Source organism: Schistocerca piceifrons, chromosome X (genome assembly GCF_021461385.2).
Source record: "Schistocerca piceifrons isolate TAMUIC-IGC-003096 chromosome X, iqSchPice1.1, whole genome shotgun sequence".
In the NCBI taxonomy this organism is placed as follows: Eukaryota; Metazoa; Arthropoda; class Insecta; order Orthoptera; family Acrididae; genus Schistocerca; species Schistocerca piceifrons.
In genome coordinates, this window is record NC_060149.1 from 166,511,038 (window position 1) to 166,531,282 (window position 20,245).

General features: G+C 39.5%; 1 protein-coding gene across 3 annotated transcripts in view; it reads right to left on the bottom strand.

Annotated features, from left to right (window-relative positions):
* The window catches only part of LOC124721341 (exocyst complex component 1), a 274,341-nt gene that overhangs the window by 161,159 nt on the left and 92,937 nt on the right, over positions 1-20,245 (bottom strand). For all 3 annotated transcript variants that reach the window (XM_047246261.1, XM_047246259.1, XM_047246260.1), the window contains one exon: positions 5,890-5,985. In XM_047246261.1, coding sequence (XP_047102217.1) covers positions 5,890-5,985 — 96 coding nt within the window. The remainder of the gene's footprint in view (positions 1-5,889; positions 5,986-20,245) is intronic.

Below are 20,245 nucleotides of genomic sequence, written 5' to 3' on the forward strand. Positions count from 1 at the left end.
AAAATGTAAGTTAATGTGGATGAGTAGGAAAAACGAACCTGTAATGTCCAGATACAGCATTAGTAGTGTCCTGTCTGATGCTGTCACATTGTTTAGATGTTGGGGTAACGTTGAAAAGCAATATGAAATGCAACGAGCATGTGAAGATTGTGGCAGGAAACACAAATTGTCAACTTTGGTTTATTGGGAGAATTCTAGAAGAATGTGGTTCATCTGTAAGGGAGACCATATATAGGGTGCTAGTGCGACCTATTTTTGAGTACTGCTCAGGTGCTTGAGATCTGTACCCAGACTGATTAAAGGAAGACATTGAAGCAATCCACAGGTAGGCTGCTAGATTTGTTACTGGTAGGTTCAAACAATATGTAAGTGTTATGGAGATGCTTTAGCAAATCAAATGGGAATGCTTGGAGAGAAGGCAACATTCTTTTCGAAGAACACTATTGAGAAGATTTAGAGAACTGGTATTTGAAACTGACTGCTGAGCGATTCTGTTGCCTCCAACATACATTGCTCATAAGGACTGTAGAAGTATGAGATTATACAATGTTATGACAAATCACTGTGAAATCGGGCACAACTAAGCAATTTCTGAGCCTTTGGAATGGACCATATCAGATATTGCATTTCACATTGCTGATCAATGTCAAATTACAGCTCTCAGGTTGAAAGATTGTAGTTAATTTGGAGCACTTGAAGTATATAGGTAGCAGTATACTATCTACTGTAGTGGATTCATCAAAACTCAGAAATAATCATTTGGCACAAAAGTTATTGCATGGTAAAACTGTTACACAGCAACTGATAGGTTTCCATGGCTATAATTCACAATCCACCCCTCTGTACAATTTGCAGTCTAGCAATTAAGAACAGATTTTATCTTCAGTCTAAAGTGGTATTTTCTATGACACTCTATTGTTTAGCCACGCCGATGAATCTGTTGTGTGCTTTAGCCCCAATCAGGCCTTAATTAGCTAGAAAGTTTCTTTCAGGAGTGCTAGTTCTGCAAGGTTCGCAGGAGAGCTTCTGTAGGAAGGTAGGAGACGAGGTGCCAGCAGAAGTAAAGCTGTGAGTACGGGCCGTGAGTCGTGCTCGGGTAGCTCAGTCGGTAGAGCACTTGCCCGCGAAAGGCAAAGGTCCCGAGTTCGAGTCTTGGTCCGGCACACAGTTTTAATCTGCCAGGAAGTTTCATATCAGCGCACACTCCGTTGTAGAGTGAAAATTTCATTCTAGAAAGTTTTCTTCTGTATTGCTTATGTGTCATTGTTGTAAAAATGCCTCTGTGCCTTCTAGCATTTTAAGCATGTTAGTTTGATATTGCCTAGACTCAACTTTTTCCCCACTGGGCTGCTTAATACAAATAAGACTGTCCACAGTGGTCATCTGGTCTTCACCAAACAATGTCAGCCCCACAGCTGATGCCTTGTCTCCACTCCATGCCACTCTGTGTTTGGATGTCGCTCTCTGTGCTTGTCGCTCAATTCCATATGACTGGCAGGCCCTTCTACTATCAACGTGTCACTACTTTTATATATGTATATTTCATGTTCCGCATTATCCCAAAATTGATCCGTATGTCCTTTTCAGTCTCATTTCAATGTCTTTCATTTCTATACCTTTTAATATCTGAATCTACTATTGAATGTTTTTGTTATATGTTCACATTATTTCACTGTTTTGAGACATTGCTACCACAAAGTTTTCACCACTGCCTGCTACGGCGAAGTTATGTTCAATGTTTACAAAATTTGAAAACTTGGGCTACAAAAGTGCTGATCACAAGCCATCATTATGGAGAATGCTGCCTCGCTGTTTTGAAGGAACCTGCAAAAATAAGTTCTCACTCTCCACAGTGCCGAAACACCTTAACCGTTGCTGATTAAGTGCAACTTGGCACCATAACATGACCAGTCCCCAAGTAGACATTGGCGACGCAACACAGCGTCTTTACTTACACATGAATGACACAATCCATTATCTTTTTTTAGACTTTGTTTCTCCTTGGAACATACTGAAGATTGTTTATTGTATCATATGCGTTAAATGCAACTGATCCTTGCCCAGTTGCTATCTATTATGACCTCCATCACAACATAATAAATCAAGACTACAAACCATGTCACCATATAGACTGGCCAACAAAATAGGCTCAGTTTGCTTTTAATACCTACCACTCAAATCCTTTTCTTCAAACATCTATGAATAGCTCAACACACCTACACCCCCCCCCCCCCCTCCAAAAAGTCTTCAAATAATACAGGATATCCCCTCCCTTCCAGCTTTATACTACTGTACTGTAATTGCATTGTTGTGAAGCTGTCTCAAGATTACCGCAAATTTATTCTTCACTTTCAGGTACCAGAATCCTGCCAGAACTGTGAAATGGAAGGATATAGGCTTTACATCTTCCCTATATCCTGGAAATTTGTTTGCAAATACATAGCTTGATGAATCAAGAACTACCTAATAGTCAAATGTGATCGACAGACGTGTACAGCTTTGTCTGCCGGAGAGGTACAGCATTTCCAGTGTAGTTCAGAGTATACTTGCACTGATTTAAATTTATAGACAGTCATATAGGGTACCCTCTGCCGTGAACCGTCTGGTGGTTTCTGGAGCATGTACGTAAATGTACACAATGTGATCAAGAGTATCCAGACACCTGGCTGAAAATGCCTTACAAGTTTGTGGTGCCCTCCATCGGCAATGCTGGAATTAAATATGGTGTTTGCCCACCCTCAGCCTGGATGACAGCTTCTACTCTCGCAGGCATACATTCAATCAGGTGCTGGAACATTTCTTGGGGAATGGCAACCCATTCTTCATGGAGTGCTGCACTGAGGAGAGGTATCGATGTCTGTTGGTGAGGCCTGGCACAAAGCCAGTGTTCCAAAACATGCTAAAAGTGTTCTATAGGATTCAGGTCAGGACTCTGTGCAGGCCAGTCCATTACAGGGATGTTATTGTCGTGTAACAACTCCGCCCCATGCATTATCAACAGGAGCTCAATCATGTTGAAAGATGCAGTCGCCATCCCTAAAATTGCTCTTCAACAGTGGGAAGCAATAAGGTGCTTAAGACATCAATGTAGGACTCTGCTGTAATAGTGCCATTCAAAACAACAAGGGGTGCAAGCCACCTACATAAACAAACATGACCACACCATAACACCACCGCGTCCGAATTTTACTATTGGCACTACACACATTGGAAGATGACGTTCACCGGGTATTCGCCATATCCACACCCTGCCATCAGATTGCCATATTGTGTACCGTGAATTTTCCACTGTTTAACTATCCAATGTTTACACTCCTTACACTAAGCAAGGCATCATTTGGCATTTACCAGCGTGATGTGTGGCTTATGAGCAGCCGCTCGACCGTGAAACCCAAGTTTTCTCACCTCCTGCCTAACTTTCATAGTACTTTCAGTGGATCCTGATGCAGTTTGGAATTCCTGTGCGATGGTCTGGATAGATGTCTGCCTATTAGACATTATGATCCTCTTCAACTGTTGGCGGTCTCTGTCAGTCAACAGACGAGGTCGCCTGTACACTTTTGTGCTGTATGTGCCCCTTCACATTTCCACTTCACTATCAGATCAGAAACAGTGGACCTATGGATGTTTAGAAGCATGGAAATATCAAGTACAGATGTATGACCCAAGTGACACCCCATCACCTGACAACATTCGAAGCCCATGAGTTCCGCGGCGAGCCCCATTCTGCTCTCCCACGATGTCTAATGACTACTTAGGTCGTTGATATGGAGTACCTGGCACCAGGCGGCAACATAATGCACCTAATATGAAAAACATATGATTTGGGGGTGTCCGGATACTTTTGATCACATAGTGTAGATGTAGATCTAGAAGTAGCAAAAGCAATAAAAGGATAAAAAAAACCTCCAACTCTGCTTGCATTGATAATGTCCCTGCACCAATATTATAGAAGGGTGCTCTATGCCTAGTCGAACTACTTATGTGACTGTTCGCTTCAAGCAGGCACATTCCCAGATGGTTTAAAAACATCTAAGGTATTTCCAATATATAAAATATGTGGGAGAAATATTGTAAGAAGCTACAGGCCCATCTGAATTTTCTCTTGCATCTCAAAAATATATGAAACTGTTATGTATGACAAACTTATGGCACTTGTAAATAAAAATAACACTGATTCAGAAATAACAGGTCAGCAATAACTGCCATTTATGAGTACATCAACTGTATACTAAGCCTGACGCACAAGAAACAAGAACCAGTCTTGAAACTATTTCTGAGCATGTCTCAAAGTGATATCGACAGTTGGAGTCACAAATGATGTCAGTCGAGTTTAGGCTTGTTCTGCGCACCTACAACATGCCAGTGAGTGTTCAGTAGTGTTCTGAGCCCTCTGCTGAGAATGTTGTACCCACTGCAAGCATTAAATGGGATTGTAGCAAATTGTTTAGTGAATTTTTATTCCATTTGTAGTGAGCTGTGATGGCTGATGGTGGTGCTAAGAAACAAATTCCACACAGGCAAGTGAGAGATGTAATTTGAAGGATATACACTTTCATCAAGCACAAAGCATGCATATGCGAGTATCTGCAACTGTCGCTTGGAACTGGCAACAATGCAATCCCTGTCCATTTCTCAACCTGCATGAACTGCCATCATTTGTGGAATGCACTATAAGTATATATGGCGTAGTACTGCAAGTGTCAGTAATGAGACCACTTCTGTTCCTCTTTTGCATTAATGATCTAAGGTTCAACATGAATACTCATAAAAGATCATAATTGTAGATGACACCACAATTCTATTAAAAGGTGCACTTAAGGACAAATTACAGCAGTCAGTAAAAACACTGTCGCAAAACAACTTAGCAACTGCACACAGAACTATCAGCTTTTAATAAACAGTAAAATAAACTATCACACTAAAATTTGACAATGCTCTGAACAAGGGTATGTATATCCCATTTCTCTCTCCCTCTCTCTCAATGATGAACCAGTTAGTAATTCTTAGGAGTATGGCTGCAAAGCAATGTAAAATGGAATAAGCATGTAGAATATCTTAACACAAAATTGAACAAGACCTGTTTTCTTCTTTGTCCACTGAAATCCTGCTATAGTGAGAAAACAATACAAAGTGCATATCATGCCTACTTTCATTCTCACCTTCAATAAGGGGTCACATTTCAGGGAAACTCTACAGCAGCAATCAGCACATTCAAATTCCTAACAAGTTCTCTAGAATCATTCTTGGATGCAAATCTAAAGACTTCAAGATCTCCAGTATCCTCATTAACCATGTATCTACATTATGGAAAAGCTTACAGTTTTTAAAATAAATGTAACAGATATGGAGTGCAAAAAAAACTTATATTCATGATCACTCTACAATACAAAAAAAAAAAAAAAAATTACATTTGACCCAAATAAACACATCCCTGTGGCAAAATGGTACTCTCTACTAAACTTTGTTTCAAAGTTCCCAGAACAGAAAAGAAAATATCAATGTCAAATCCTTTCAAAAATATTTAAAGTCATTTTCACAGCACCACTGCTTTTAGTCCACTGAAGAGTATTTAAGTACATGAAGTGTACTATTTGTAATTTTAAATATGTAGAAACCACTTTCGCCTGTACATATATAAACAGTGTCTTGTGCACATGCTACTTCTATAGAAAAATAAAAATTAAACACAATAAAATCAAATTTCATTTGCTGTCAAGAGTAAGTGATAAATTTTCTGTATACATTTCCCATTTTTCTCAAAATGTATGTACGCAATTAAAAGTAAATCTAAATTACTTCATTATATTTCATTATTTTCTCTTATTGAATACTGTTTACTTTCTCATATATCCCTTAGTTTTCTATGTCTCTGTTTTAATTACTTACTTCATATAATGACATTATGAATTCTTGTCTCTCCTGTACATTCACTGCGACCCACTTGTACACTTTGTCGAAGTGGATGTCCATTTCATGTGTATCCTGCAAAATTGTGTAATATTATATTACTTTGAATATTTATTTATTAAATTTGACATCAATGTCAATAACACAAAATCACAGATAGAGGTCTGGGTGGATAACAGTAATGTTAACTGCAGCCGCACCATATATGTGAGCCCTTAATCAATGCCTGCAACCACATGTCCAAGTATTTAGTCTGCCTCTGCCCCCACAGAGATTCCAATTTTGTAAACCAATTTAACCTCACTCTGATGATAGGCTTGGGCACCCCTATTTGAGACTTTTCTGTAAATTAACAAGCAGACACTTTTAAATGTCAATAGCATTGAATTTTAACTCATTTCTTTCTACCAGCTGCAAGTAATTTGTTTCATTTGTTTACGTTCAAGGCATTGAGATGAGAAAAAAAGGTTTACCTGATTTGGCACAGTTTGCAGAGAGACTACTAACTACTAGCATTAAATTCAATAAAATAGGAATCAACACAAAATATATGTTACATCTTGAAACATTTTTCCTGTTATATGATTTAGTCATAATTCTCTCTCTCTCTCTCTCTCTCTCTCTCTCTCTCTCTCTCTCTCAGCAATTGTCCTGTAATTTACAATTCATGAAATTTATTTCTTTATTTATTTTAATTTATTGGCCAGATGCCCTTTCTGCCAACAAATTTCTCACTTAACCCAAGACAAAGAAGTTGTGTGCACCATCTGTGTGTGAATTAAACAAATTTTATTCTGTGTGTTATCATATTTTAACTACTTGGATATCATTCTTTATAAGGCAGAGATTGGTGATGAGCCCAGGATTTTTGCAAACCAGTGTTGAAAACTGCCTAACACACTCACTCCGACTGTTCAGGGTATCAGGCCAATGTTTATAATCCACCACATGGATTTCATTAGGGTCTGGCTCACCTGCCTGTCTCACAAACTAGTTCACTGTGTCTTAAGCAGGTCAAGATTCAGTCACTATTAGAATAAACAATTTGCGAAAACTGAGAAGATAGATGAAGTTGTGATACAACTTTGCATAACTTGTCTCATGTCATTAGGTGTTTCCACATGATATGTTTATCATGTACTGTATACATGAATTCAGCAAATATTAAATTGTATCACCATCTTACATCAAATTTTGTCCATGTTAGTTTCACTGACACACACACACACACACACACACACACACACACACACACACACACACGTACACACGTTAGATCTGAAGTAAGCTTTGGCTTGTCTCTCACAACACTACTAAGAAGCATTAACTAACGGCAATAAAGTTCACAACTCTTACACTGCCGGTAGCAACTGACCGGGCATATCTTTGGAAACATGTTTCACAACTTACATGAAAAATGATGTCTTGGTAACCTAAAGTCAGGAGCTGCAGATACAGTGGATGCAGGTACAACAAGGATAGAAGCAGAATTTTACTGAGCAGGGGTCTTGCAGCATTATTATAAGAATGGTGGCTTACTACATGAAATCACTGCTGCAAAAAACCACAGATATAGCTGCCGATATCAACACCCGAACAGACTTCTGTCAGAGGATATACTACACATAGACAAAACTTACTGAATTAAAACAAACCAAAATAAAACACACGACTATGAAATTCTACAATGAAAGTGACATTGAAAACAATAATAATAATTTGATACTGGATGGGTCTACAGCCTTCATGTACAATGAAGCACCAAAGAAACTGGTACAGGCATGCATATGTAAACAGGCAGAATACAGTGATGTGATCGGCAATGCCTATGTAAGACAAGTGTCTGGTGTAGTTGGTAGATCGGTTATTGCTGCTACAATGGCAGGTTATCAAGATTTAAGGGAATTTTAACGAGGTGTTATAGTCGGTACATTAGCGATGGGACACAGCATATCCGAGGTAGCGATGAAGTGGGGATTTTCTGGAACGACCATTTCACAGGTGTACCGTGAATACCAGGAACAAGCTTCTGAGCCATGGAAGCATAAGAAGTGGTAAAGACGGGAAGTTTCATTGTCTTCTATTCCTTTTTGGTTTCAGCATAGGGGATCCACTTGGTGACTTTTAGTTCCTGAATTTTTTGTTCTCTCTGCAAAAACATGGCAGTCTCGGTTCCAGACTGGGTGACTCCCAGAGTAGTTAATGCAGACTGCTGGAGATGGAAAGTCAATCCCAGCTTCATGGGCTGCCTTTCCACATTTCCTACAGGTTGCATCAGCCCCACAACTCAGCGTTGTGTGACCAAAATGGTGGCATTTGTAGCACTGCAAACATTTAGGTACATAAAGCCTAACCCTAGGTCGGAGGAAACCTGCCATAATGTGGTCAGGACACGTTGGAGAATTAAAAGGTCAAAGTGAAGGTGGTGGTCTTCTCAATTTCTCCATTATTCCTATGCATCCTTTGCTCTATGTCCACTATCCCCTGTAATGCCCTTTCCTGTTTAAGTTCGGCATGTTGATATCCATAATTTCACGGCGTGTGACCACACCCTTGCTAGAGTTAAGGGAGTTATCAGTTCAACAAAGACATCATAGTCACACAATTTTTTGCTCTTTGTAAGTAGTTCCACCTGCTTTGCCCTGTTAGTTTCAACCAGTAGGAAACCATTCTGCAGCCGCTTAATAGACTTCAGGATTCCAGCAAGTCCTTCCAAGACTTTACGGATATAGAAGGGGGGCCACTTTTTCAAACATCACCTTCTTCTTCTTGATGACCAAACACACATTTTGATTTATAGCCCTTCGAGCCTATAACTTTATTTGTTTATGGTTAATTTAATTTGTTATAATTTTTTTTTGCTTTAAAATATTGGTACTATATTTTCTGTACATGTAAAGTAAAGGGTGCTATACTGGAGTTCAAAGCTCTTTGCATTGCATGTGAGTAATGTATGTAAAATACTATGTAAATTATTTATTACATTAAATAATTTTCTGATGACATTTTGTATTTAAAAATGTTTGTGTGTACAAACTGATCATGTTGATGCCAATTTGACAATTGTAAGAAATGGTCACACTTAGATACAATATAAGAAATAGGTGTTATGTAAAAGCCAGTGTGATTTTGTTTGAAATGAAAGCGGCTCTGGAGGAGTGGAAGAGGTGGCAAGGACGAATTTGGTGCACTACCTAGAGCAAGTGCGGGAAGTATGTCACACAGTCTGTAGGCAGCAGTGATTGAGGCAACACCTTTGTTGAGCAGGAGAAGCTTTGCCTGCAAATTTGCACCAAACTGCCTTCGATGAAGACTGCAAACGGCTTACGGCACAGCTGCGAGCTGTTGGGCTGCTGCATGTAAACTGAATGACACCAAGAAGAGAAATTGAGTCCATACAGCAAGATACTTGCAGGCTGTACTGTGGGTAGTGCAGCTGTAATAATTGTTCTCCACACCCAAGCCTACAGCCACCAGATAAGATTTTTTTTGTATTTTTACTTTTGTACAGCATGAACCATTAATTTAAACTTGTTTTAATAATCATTCTTGAACTTTAAAGTAACTGGTTCACCGTGTTACTTCATCCTAATCATACACCTATATAGGGTTCCTTCCTGGTGTTTGATTAATCCGAGTATCCTATTTTACAGGCTTATGAAGTGCCAAGTTAATATAAAGAGGCAACATTTAAATTTTTTTGTTTTTTCTTAACTATTACAAAGTGTTATACAGTAGAGTCTCAATTATCCGACCTAAACCAGCCACGGCAAGGTCGGATAAGCAGGAAGGTCGCATAACACAGAAAATAAGACAAAAAAACACAAAAATTAAACTAAAGTAGGCCAAATGAGTTAAACATTTGATACAATACAAACCAAATTCGACTGAATAGATATTTACTGTGTGAAGAAGTTAGGAATTGTCTTTTGTTTGCCTCATGTTTGCCGTTTTTTTTTGCTGCTAAATCAAGTAATCTCTTAAGAAGTAAAACCTCAGTAGACAATGTTTCCTCCAGTTGTTCTACATATTTTAAAGCAGTTTCTAAGTCCTTGTCTCCTTTGTTGTGAGAAATCTTGGGTGCTCTTTCCTCCACTGCATCTGCTTCTTCGTCTACTTCTTTCTCATTTACCATGTTGTCTATTTCTTCATCTGTCACTTCTAATTCTTCATCTTGGACAATCCATTCATTTATGTCATCTTCTGTGGCATCAGCACATTCCGGAACTTTTTGTAACAATGAAAGCAGGGTAGTATTTTCTGGTTCGGTCTGCTACTGTAGATATTCATCATCTGGAGAATTTTCCTGTAGCAAAATTTTCCAGGATTTTGCAATTGTATTTGCTCCAACACTCTCCCAAGATTGGGCCACGTCATAAGCTACGTCTTTCAAATTAATATGGCGCAACTGCTCTATCATGTCTTCTCCCTTGTCCACAGCATTAAGTAAAGAGAAAAGCAAGTTTCTGAGGTAGTTTCTCTTTAGTGTCTCTAAGGTCCCTTGGTCCATAGGCTGACATAAGGATGTGACATTTGGAGGCAAAAACATGGCCTTTATGTCATGATCTTGAAGTTCATCTTCATTAGGATGACAAGTGGCATTGTCTAGAAGCAACAGTGCTTTGTGGGGCAAGTTGTTGGCTTTCAAAAACTTTTCAGTTTGTGGCGCGAACTCATTAAAAAACCATTCTTTAAAAATGTCTGAGCTCATCCAAGCATATTTTTTTTTTTTTTTTTTTTTGTAATATTTCACCAGTAAAGCATTTTTATATACATTTTTAAATGCTCTCGGTCTTTTTTTTTTTTTTTTTTTTTTTTTTTTTTTTTTTTTTTTTTTTTTTTTTTTTTTTTGCTTACCTATCATAGACAGTTTCATTTTCAAATTTGCTGTGGCGTTACTGCATGCAAGAATTGTCACTCTTTCTTTGCTATGTTTGTAGCCTGGTGCTGCCTTTTCAGCCTTTGACGTTAGTGTTTTTTCGGGTAACATTTTGTAATTGAGACCAGCCTCGTCGTAGTTAAAAATTTGATCGCCTGTTAAGTTTTCCTTGTCAAATACATACCTTGTAAAGTTTATTCCAAAACAACTGAACAACTTCAAAATTTGCTGAAAGCTTTTCACCACAGACATTAAGTTGCCAAATTCCGTATATTTTCTTCCATCTATCGAGCCAGCCTACACTAGCTGTGAAATCAGGTTCACCTTCGTTTAGTCAGTTACAAAACTTTAAGGCTTTTTCCTGCAAAATAGGTCCTGACATGGGTACACCTTTATCTCTATGTTGAGTAAACCATAGGAACAAAGCTTCACTTACTTTTTCATAATTACATTTTTTCATGGTTTTCCGATCTTCCAAAACAGTCGAGGTTGCTCACTGAGAACACCACTTCTCAATTTCATTACAGTTCCTTTTCCAGTCTCCAACTGTTGTTTTCCCAACGTTATAATCTTGCGCCACTTTTAATAAAGTTTCACCATTGTCTACTCTTTTTAAAACTTTAAGTTTTTCTTCCATTGAAACAACCACCTTTTTCCGTTTTGAAGCCATCACCACAAATTTTTACAATAAACAAAGAGCAACACGTCCACTCCACTACAGATCTAAGTTAGCACTAAGGAGTGAGGAGTAGCAGATGGTGACAATGAACTGAGTATCAACAAACAACACGTTAGTCACTGACCTGTCGTCGGCTGGCGCACGGCCAGCGCGATTAAAGGGTCGGATAACACAGAAGGTAGGATAACCGAAGATCGGATAATCAAGACTCTACTGTAGTAAAAGTTTGCTTACGTAAAATTCAATCGGAGTGAAGCCAAGTTACTACAATCTGTTGAATGTCTATACAGAATTAGTTCAAAGAGTTACAGCTTTTGTAATTAAATTCCACTAAGAAAGAGGTTTTCTTGAAGTGAAATGTTCAGTATAAAGAGTGTGCGCTTTAGTGTTTTAAGTATTTTAGTGTTTAAGTTTGTTGTTGATGGAAAGTGCTTTTCTAAAGGCCCCCTGGCCAAATTTTTTAGCTTCCTTTAAGTTACCTACTGGGCTTTTTCTCTCTTAAAAATGTAATGTATAAGGGTGTAGTCCAACATTGTTTAAGTGGAGTAAGACTTATCTGAAGAACCAAATTAAACAGTAGCAAGAAAGTACGCAAAATTCATACTTCTGCTTTTCCAATACAGCACTGTTTCATCACCTGGATAGGCTGTTGACCATTAGTACATGATTTAAAACACTAAATGAACTTGGAACTGAGTTGTCCTAGCTTCATTATAATATTATTTACACTGTGTTTCTATCTAACCACTGAGTAAGATCTTCAGAAAAGAAGTGAGTAGTCTGATTTACTTATCCATTAGACACAACACACAGTCAAATCCTGTAAAATGGATAACACTATTGACTAGCTTTTCCTATTAACAGGACTATCCTACCATAGTGTATTTAATTTGGAAACTAAACTAAATTTAGTATGAGACTTATACATGGCAACATAGAGACAGGGTTTTCTGTTATTTAGGTAAAAGCATACTAAATTACAATACTAGTGGTAGGGCTATAAGCCCTGTTACTATAATTCAACTGATGCAGATTACCAGGAGGGCTAGCCTCCCTCATTCGTTTGGATGTTTGGGTGTGAATCCTCCCAGGTGGTACAACCTTCCCACTTATGGAGAAGAAGATAATTTCGAGGATTCCATCTCAGTCCCATGAGCAGCTAGGGAAACAAGGGTCTCCTCAGACAGAGCCCCGCATGTCCGAGTAAGTCTTATACAACTAAGGTGCGGCAGGATCCCCCGAGGTTGCCCAATCACGACTGTTCCACCTCAACAGTTATGCATCTCATCAGTATGTAGCACAACTTGAGGTTGAGGGGTTTTTATAGCGATTTTTACCATCCTCGTGATCAAGGTGTGACACAAAACGTTCCACTGCCGCACCATACAGTGGTCATTGGAGCGTGTCCAAAGCACAGGAGACTGGCGACATTTACCAGTCTCCAGCTCAGGAACCCCGGGCTCGTCAAGCCCGTACTCAGCAAAAATGAATGCTGTGCCCTGAGGGCAGATGAAGTGGTAATCACTCATAGGGGGTGGTGTGCATTCACATCCCCAAGTAAAAGAAAAGGGGGGGGGGGGGGGGGGGGAGGAAACTTTCTGAATCAAGGTGGTCATCTCAGTATAATTAAGTGACCTGACTGGAGGTAAATAAACTTTACAAATCACGATAATTGAGCTCATTTGCACCCACACTGCTATTGCTTCCAACATGGTATCAAGTGGAATCCACTCACTGACAACTGTGCAAACTAACTGTAACAATTCTACTCAGTTTTTAGCTACAATAATGAGAAGCAGTGTGAAAGCCACAAGGAGACTGGTAGCTGCAAGTGGGGCGACATGTGGATCAGAATAATACACACATAAGGGGATTGCAAGACAAGGCTACCACAATCCTCAGAAATTGCACCACACAGTGGTAATGACTGTAGCTGGTAAGTTGATGTCACCACACTAGAACACACCTCTGTTTATGGGTGATGTGGCTTGGGGCCAGGATGTAGCAAAACAGTTGCATTTTGGAGCAATATAAAAATATGTCTGCTTTTGAGGCAGAAGGCATTCTCTCATTGCCAGAGTCCAGCAACACCACCATGATGCCATGCACAATGTTGGGCAGCAAGACGAGTGGGCATCACCAGCATCAGCCATGGGTTCGAGACCGGGCTGCACCTGCTGCCGCCAGCACCATGTTCCTCACGGGACTTGCAACCATGGGCTCGTCTACTTGCCTTCCGTGCCTGCTGCCACCTGCACTGAATTCGTAGTGAGGTTTAGTGCTTCAGCACCAGCCACTGTCCAACTCCTGCAGCAGGACAGCAAGTCAAAGTTTGTGCACACCCGTCTCCGTATGCTGCCTCAGTATATGTATGTAGAGCCAAGGGGCCACCATGGCTCCATGTGACTGTGGGTAGTAGGACACCACTGAAATCATGGCTGTGGTCTTCATAGGCCGCCGGCCTACCACAGGCCTTCTGTTAGCCTTCATCCGGGACAGAAGCTGCTGCAGGGGACAATGGAGTGAGGCATGTTTGCTTCACTGAGCAATGATACGTCATGTAATGGAATTAAAAAAAGGCATCCCTTCCTGTCAACAGTGTCTCTACTAGGCCTACCAGATGGTGATCCCCCCCCCCAACTCCTCCTTTGCACTCATGATGTCACCACAATCAGCAGTGGAGGGGGTGGGGTGTGCTATGACTGAGCCACAGCCCATATTACCGTTGTTTAGGGTGAGTGAGACCATGTTTGTCTTTTTGTGGTGACAGTCATGGTGTAGAAGTACAGGGGACGTGATTATATGAGGGTTACTTTTGTAAAACCAGAGGAACCAGTGGATTTATCATAGTTTAGGGGTAGTGCTAGAGACGAATGGTTGGTGCCTGTACATTGCACAAGGGCAGTTTGCTTGGACATTCTACCCCTTGTGCCGAATCTATAGCAGTGATTTGCTTTCATGTCATCATTTTGGCACACAGACGATGTGGACAGTCCAGATGACTCATGATTCAGCAGAAAAAGTAGGTTGGTAAGACAAGTAGCTGGGGAGTTTTCTGTCTGTATTAGTGTTGGATTATTGTTTTCATAGTATTTTTTTTTATTAATTAATTCTGAGTAGTAAACATGAGTAAAAATGAGGCAACGGCAAAATCGGAGACACAAAGTGTCACCAGAGATGAGGCTATAGAGTTGTTACTAAATTAGATAGCATCGTTAAGGGCAGACAGATGAGTTGCGGATAATAAATTGGCAGAGTAAGATGAGGAGATAGAACTGTTGAAGTGACAGACTCTTGGAGTGAATCCGGCTGTTGCTAACCTTGTTATTCCCTTTTCTGCTGGGTCGTTTGAGGATGTGCTAGCATTTGTAGAGGATGTCAAGTCATTGGCTGACATAGGAGTTGGTTGGATAAACAATTATTGCAGATTGCTAGGTTACATTTAATGGGAGAGGCAAAGTTGTTTGTACAGTGCACAGAAGGATTAAACAATGTAGAAAGTTTTGATCAGCTGAGACAAGCATTGGAGCAGAGATATAGGAAACAAAACAGTGTCTGGCTTCATCATCATCATCATCTTTTTTTTTTGTGAACAATTTGATATGGTGTCTAGAAGGCATAATGAGGCAGTCGAGGACTTTATGGATAGAATTGGGAAGTTGAATGTTCACACTTATGAATTGTCAGAGTGAGAAGATGAACAAAGCGGTACTTCAAGAGGCCAAGAAAAGAGCACTTTTTGCTTTTCTGAGAGGTTTAGCACCAGAACTGTCAAGGAAGGTGTGTACTGGGCCACCTAAAGATCTCCATGCAGGGGTTAATTTAGCATTGGAGTAGGAGGAAATCAATAGGTCGACAGGGGTAAGGGATCAGAGACATGTATTTGCATCAAATGTACAGTGTTTTAATTGTGGCCATGTGGGGCATATACAGAGGCAGTGCTACAAGCCATGAAGTAGTGATGGTGATTCCTGGTGAAAACAAATTCAGTAAAAACAAATGCAGACACGGAATGTTCCATAATATGCATGACAAATGGTAGAGTATAAAGTTTTGTTCGACATGGGGGCACATGTGTCAGTGGCTTCAAGAGAGTTAATACGTAGGATGCATCTTCATTTGAGACAACTGAGTTTAGACAATGTGTGGAAAGTTAATACGTAGGATGCATCTTCATTTGAGACAACTGAGTTTAGACAATGTGTGGAACTGAGGGCTACAGCATGATCTTAGGATTAGACTGTCTGCATCCACATTGTGCCACAACTGACTGTCAGTGACTTATGTTGGAGTGTAGTGGAAAGACATTCCAGCTATGAGAAGCTGTCATCAACGTTGATCTATCACAAAGAGCATCTAGTATATAAGACAACCCAGTTAAACTGCGAGCAATTAAATTAAGGTGTGATTCACATGACTGCATGTCAACTGGCACTGAAAAGTTGTGATGGTTGAATGTGGAGCCTGACTTACCAGTTAACATGTTACGTATAGGAGAACTGTGGGAAGATATAGAAATGTTGGATACAGCATGTTGTTTGGTAAAATGTAATATTATATGTGTACAAGGCACAGAGGAGGTTAAGTCACTGACAGGAACATTGTTGGCCACACTGGAGATTCCGGATGAGGAAAATAGCCATATAGGAGGTGTACGCTGTAGTAGGGCACAGGATGCTGTCAGTGCTGCAATTCATGAAAAGCTAAAGCATTTGGAAGGAATATAGAGGATGTCAAGGACCTGTTACGTGAATTTCATGACCTGCTTTTTCTGCAACGGCCATTGCCTGATACACCAGTAACACACCACCGAAAGGGAATGAAGCACTGGTGTATCAGAGACCATACAAAATACCACAATCATGGCAAACAGTTTTGGAGGAATTTATAAATCAACAACTGGCTGAAAGGACAATAGAACAAAGTAGTTAAGTAGTTGCCAAGCGGGGAGGGGGGGGGGGGGGGGGGGAATTGTAATTGTGCCCAAGAAGTCTATGGGTGGCTCAAAGAATACTAAACACAAGAAGAAGGTTTACCCATGGGTTCACCTATTTCAGGAAAATTAGCCAACATTTTCATGAATCACACAGAAAAATTAATATTTGAAGACATAATAACAAAGAAAATCTATATCATCATCTACTGGTACAGATACATGGATGACATAATATACATGGTAGATGAACTTAAAAGCAGAATACAGCAACTACACAAAGACATAAATACTGTACACAAAAACATAAAGTTTGCAATAGAAGAAGAACCAGTAAACACACTCAACTTTTTAGAAGTAATCATAAGAAAAGAAAATAATAAACATACATTTGACATATACAGAAAACCCACAACAAGTGACATTAACTTAAATGCAACTTCAAACCACCCACAGAACCAAAAACAAGCAGCAATCAGATACATGTTAAATATGATAAACAGATCCCCCTAAACACTTCCAATTAACTGAAAGAGTTAGCCATTATAAAACAAATAACATTAAAAAATGGACACAGAGAAACAATGGTAGACAAACTAAGGAAAAAAAAATAGAGCGACAAATTGTGAAGAAAACTAACCAAACCACACTAACTCGTACAACTTGCACTACAACAAAAAATGGCATACAATGTCCAACCACAAGAAATTCAGAGATAAAATAGATAACATATTCAACAAACAAGGCATAAACATTGCTTACAAAACAAACAATTCCATACAAAAGTACACCCCAAAACTAAAATCAAAACCAGACAGATACCTACAATGTGGTATCTATCAGCTCAGTTGCAAAGATTGTGAGAAGATACACACTGAAATGACTGGGAGGACATTTGACATAAGATATAAAGAACACAACAGAGCATTTAAATACTGTACAAATCATTCAACATTTGCAGATCACATAAAAGAAGAACACCATAGACCAACCCATACTGAAAATGATATGAATATAGTAAAAATCAGTAAAGACAGACACCATATACCTTTCCAAGAAAATTTCCACATACAAAAAGCATTAAAACAAAATAAACAGTTGCTAAATGACCCCATAAATATTGGAAACCAGACTCTATATAGAATAATTGGTGAAATTACATGAAAAAGAAAAGAGCCTTTTCCATCTTTCACCCCCCCCCCCCCCCCACCACCACACACACACACACACACACACACACACACACACACACACACACACTTTCATTTCACTTCTCACTCCTCACCTTCTCCTCTAACTCGCACTCCATCAAACTGCTATATATTTATGTCCTCTCATCCTGGTTTCCCCCTCCCCTTAAAAAAAAAAAAAAAAACCCTCCATCGTTATTCGTTCTCTACTCTTGTTGTTGTTGTTGTTGTTGTTGTTGTCTTCAGTCCAGAGACTGGTTTCACGCAGATTTCCATGCTACTCTATCCTGAGCAAGCTTACTCACCTCCCAGTACCTACTGCAACCTACATCCTTCTGAATCTGCTTAGTTTATTCATCTCTTGGTCTCCCTCTATGATTTTACCCTCCACGCTGCCCTCCAATAGTAAATTGGTGATCCCTTCATGCCTCAGAACATGTCATACCGACCGATACTTTCTTCTGGTCAAGTTGTGCCACAAATTTTTCTTCTCCCCAATTCTATTCAATACCTCCTCATTAGTTATGTGGTCTACCCATCTTATCTTTAGCATTCTTCTGTAGCACCTCATTTCAAAAGCTTCTATTCTCTTTTTGCCTGAACTATTTATCGTCCATGTTTCACTTCCATACATGGCTACACTCCACACTAACTCTTTCAGAAATGACTTCCTGACATTTAAATCTATACTCGATGCTAACAAATTTCTCTTCTTCAGAAATGCTTTCCTTGCCATTGCCAGTCTACATTTCACATCCTCTCTACTTCGACCGTCATCAGTTATTCTGCTCCCCAAATAGCAAAATTCATTTACTACTTTTAGTGTCTTATTTCCTAATCTAATTCCATCAGCATCACCCAATTTAATTCAACTACATTCCATTATGCTCGTTTTACTTTTGTTGTTGTTAATCATATATCCTCCTTTCAAGACACTGTCCATTCCGTTCAACTGCTCTTCCAAGTCCTTTGCTGTCTCTGATGTAATTACAATGTCATCGGCTAACCTCTAAATTTTTATTTCTTCTACATGGATTTTAATTTCTACTCTGAATTTGTCCTTTGTTTCCTTTACTGCTTGCTCAATATACAGATTGAATAACATCGGGGATAGACTACAACCCTGTCTCATTCACTTCCCAACCACTGCTTCCCTTTCATGACCCTCGACTCTTATAACTGCTCTCTGGTTTCTGTACAAATTGTAAATAGTCTTTCGCCCCCTGCATTTGACCCCTGCCATCTTCAGAATTTGAAAGAGAGTATTCCAGTCAACATTGTCAAAAGCTTTCTCTAGGTCTACAAATGCTAGAAACGTAGGTTTGCCTTTCCTTAATCTATCTTCTAAGATAAGTCATACGATCAGTACTGCCTCAAGCGTTCCAATATTTCTACGGAATCCAAACTGATCTTCCCCAAGGTCGGCTTCTACCAGTTTTTCCATTCCTCTGTACGGAATTCATGTATTTTGCAGCCGTGACTTATTAAACTGATAATTTGGTAATTTTCACATCTGTCCACACCTGCTTTCTTTGAGATTGGAATTATTATACTCTTCTTGAAGTCTGAGGGTATTTCGCCTGTCTTATATATCTTCCTCACCAGATGGCAGAATTTTGTCAGGACTGGCTCTCTCAAGGCCATCAGTAGTTCCAATGGAATTTTGTCTACTCCTGGGGCCTTGTTTCCACTCAGGTCTTTCAGTGCACTGTCAAACTCTTCATGCAGTATCATATCTCCCATTTCATCTTCATCTACATCCTCTTCCATTTCCATAATATTGTCCTCAAGTACATCGCCCTTGTACAGACCCTCTATATACTCCTTCCACCTTTCTGCTTTCCCTTCCTTGCTTAGAACTGGGTTTCCATTTGAGCTCTTGATATTCATACAAGTGATTCTCTTTTCTCCAAAGGTCTCTCTAATTTTTCTGTAGGCAGTACCTATCTTACCCCTAGTGATATATGCCTCTACACCCTTACATTTGTCCTCTAGCCATCCCTTCTTAGCCATTTTGCACTTCCTGTCACACTCATTTTTGAGACGTTTGTATTCCTTTTTGCCTGCTTCATTTACTGCATTTTTATATTTTCTCCTTTCATCAATTAAATTCAATATATTCTTCAGTTACCCAAGGATTTCTACTACCCCTTCTCTTTTTACCTACTCGATCCTCTGCTGCCTTCACCATTCCATCTCTCAAAGCTACCCATTCTTCTTCTACTATATTTCTTTCCCCCATTCTTGTCGATCGTTCCCTAATGCTCTCCCTGAAACTCTCCACAACCTCAGTTTATCCAGGTCCCATCTTCTTAAATTCCCACCTTTTTGCAGTTTCTTCAGTTTTAATCTACAGTTCATAACCAATAGATTGTGGTCAGAGTCCACATCTGCCCCTGGAAATGTCTTACAATTTAAAACCTGGTTCCTAAATGTCTTACCATTATATAATCTATCTGAAACCTGTCAGTATCTCCAGCCTTCTTCTATGTATACAACCTTCTTTTATTATTCTTGAACCAAGTGTTAGCTATGATTAAGTTGTGCTGTGTGCATAATTCTACCAGCGGCTTCCTCTTTCATTTCTTACCCCCAATCCATATTCACCTACTACGTTTCCTTCTCTTCCTTTTCCTACTATCGAATTCTAGTCA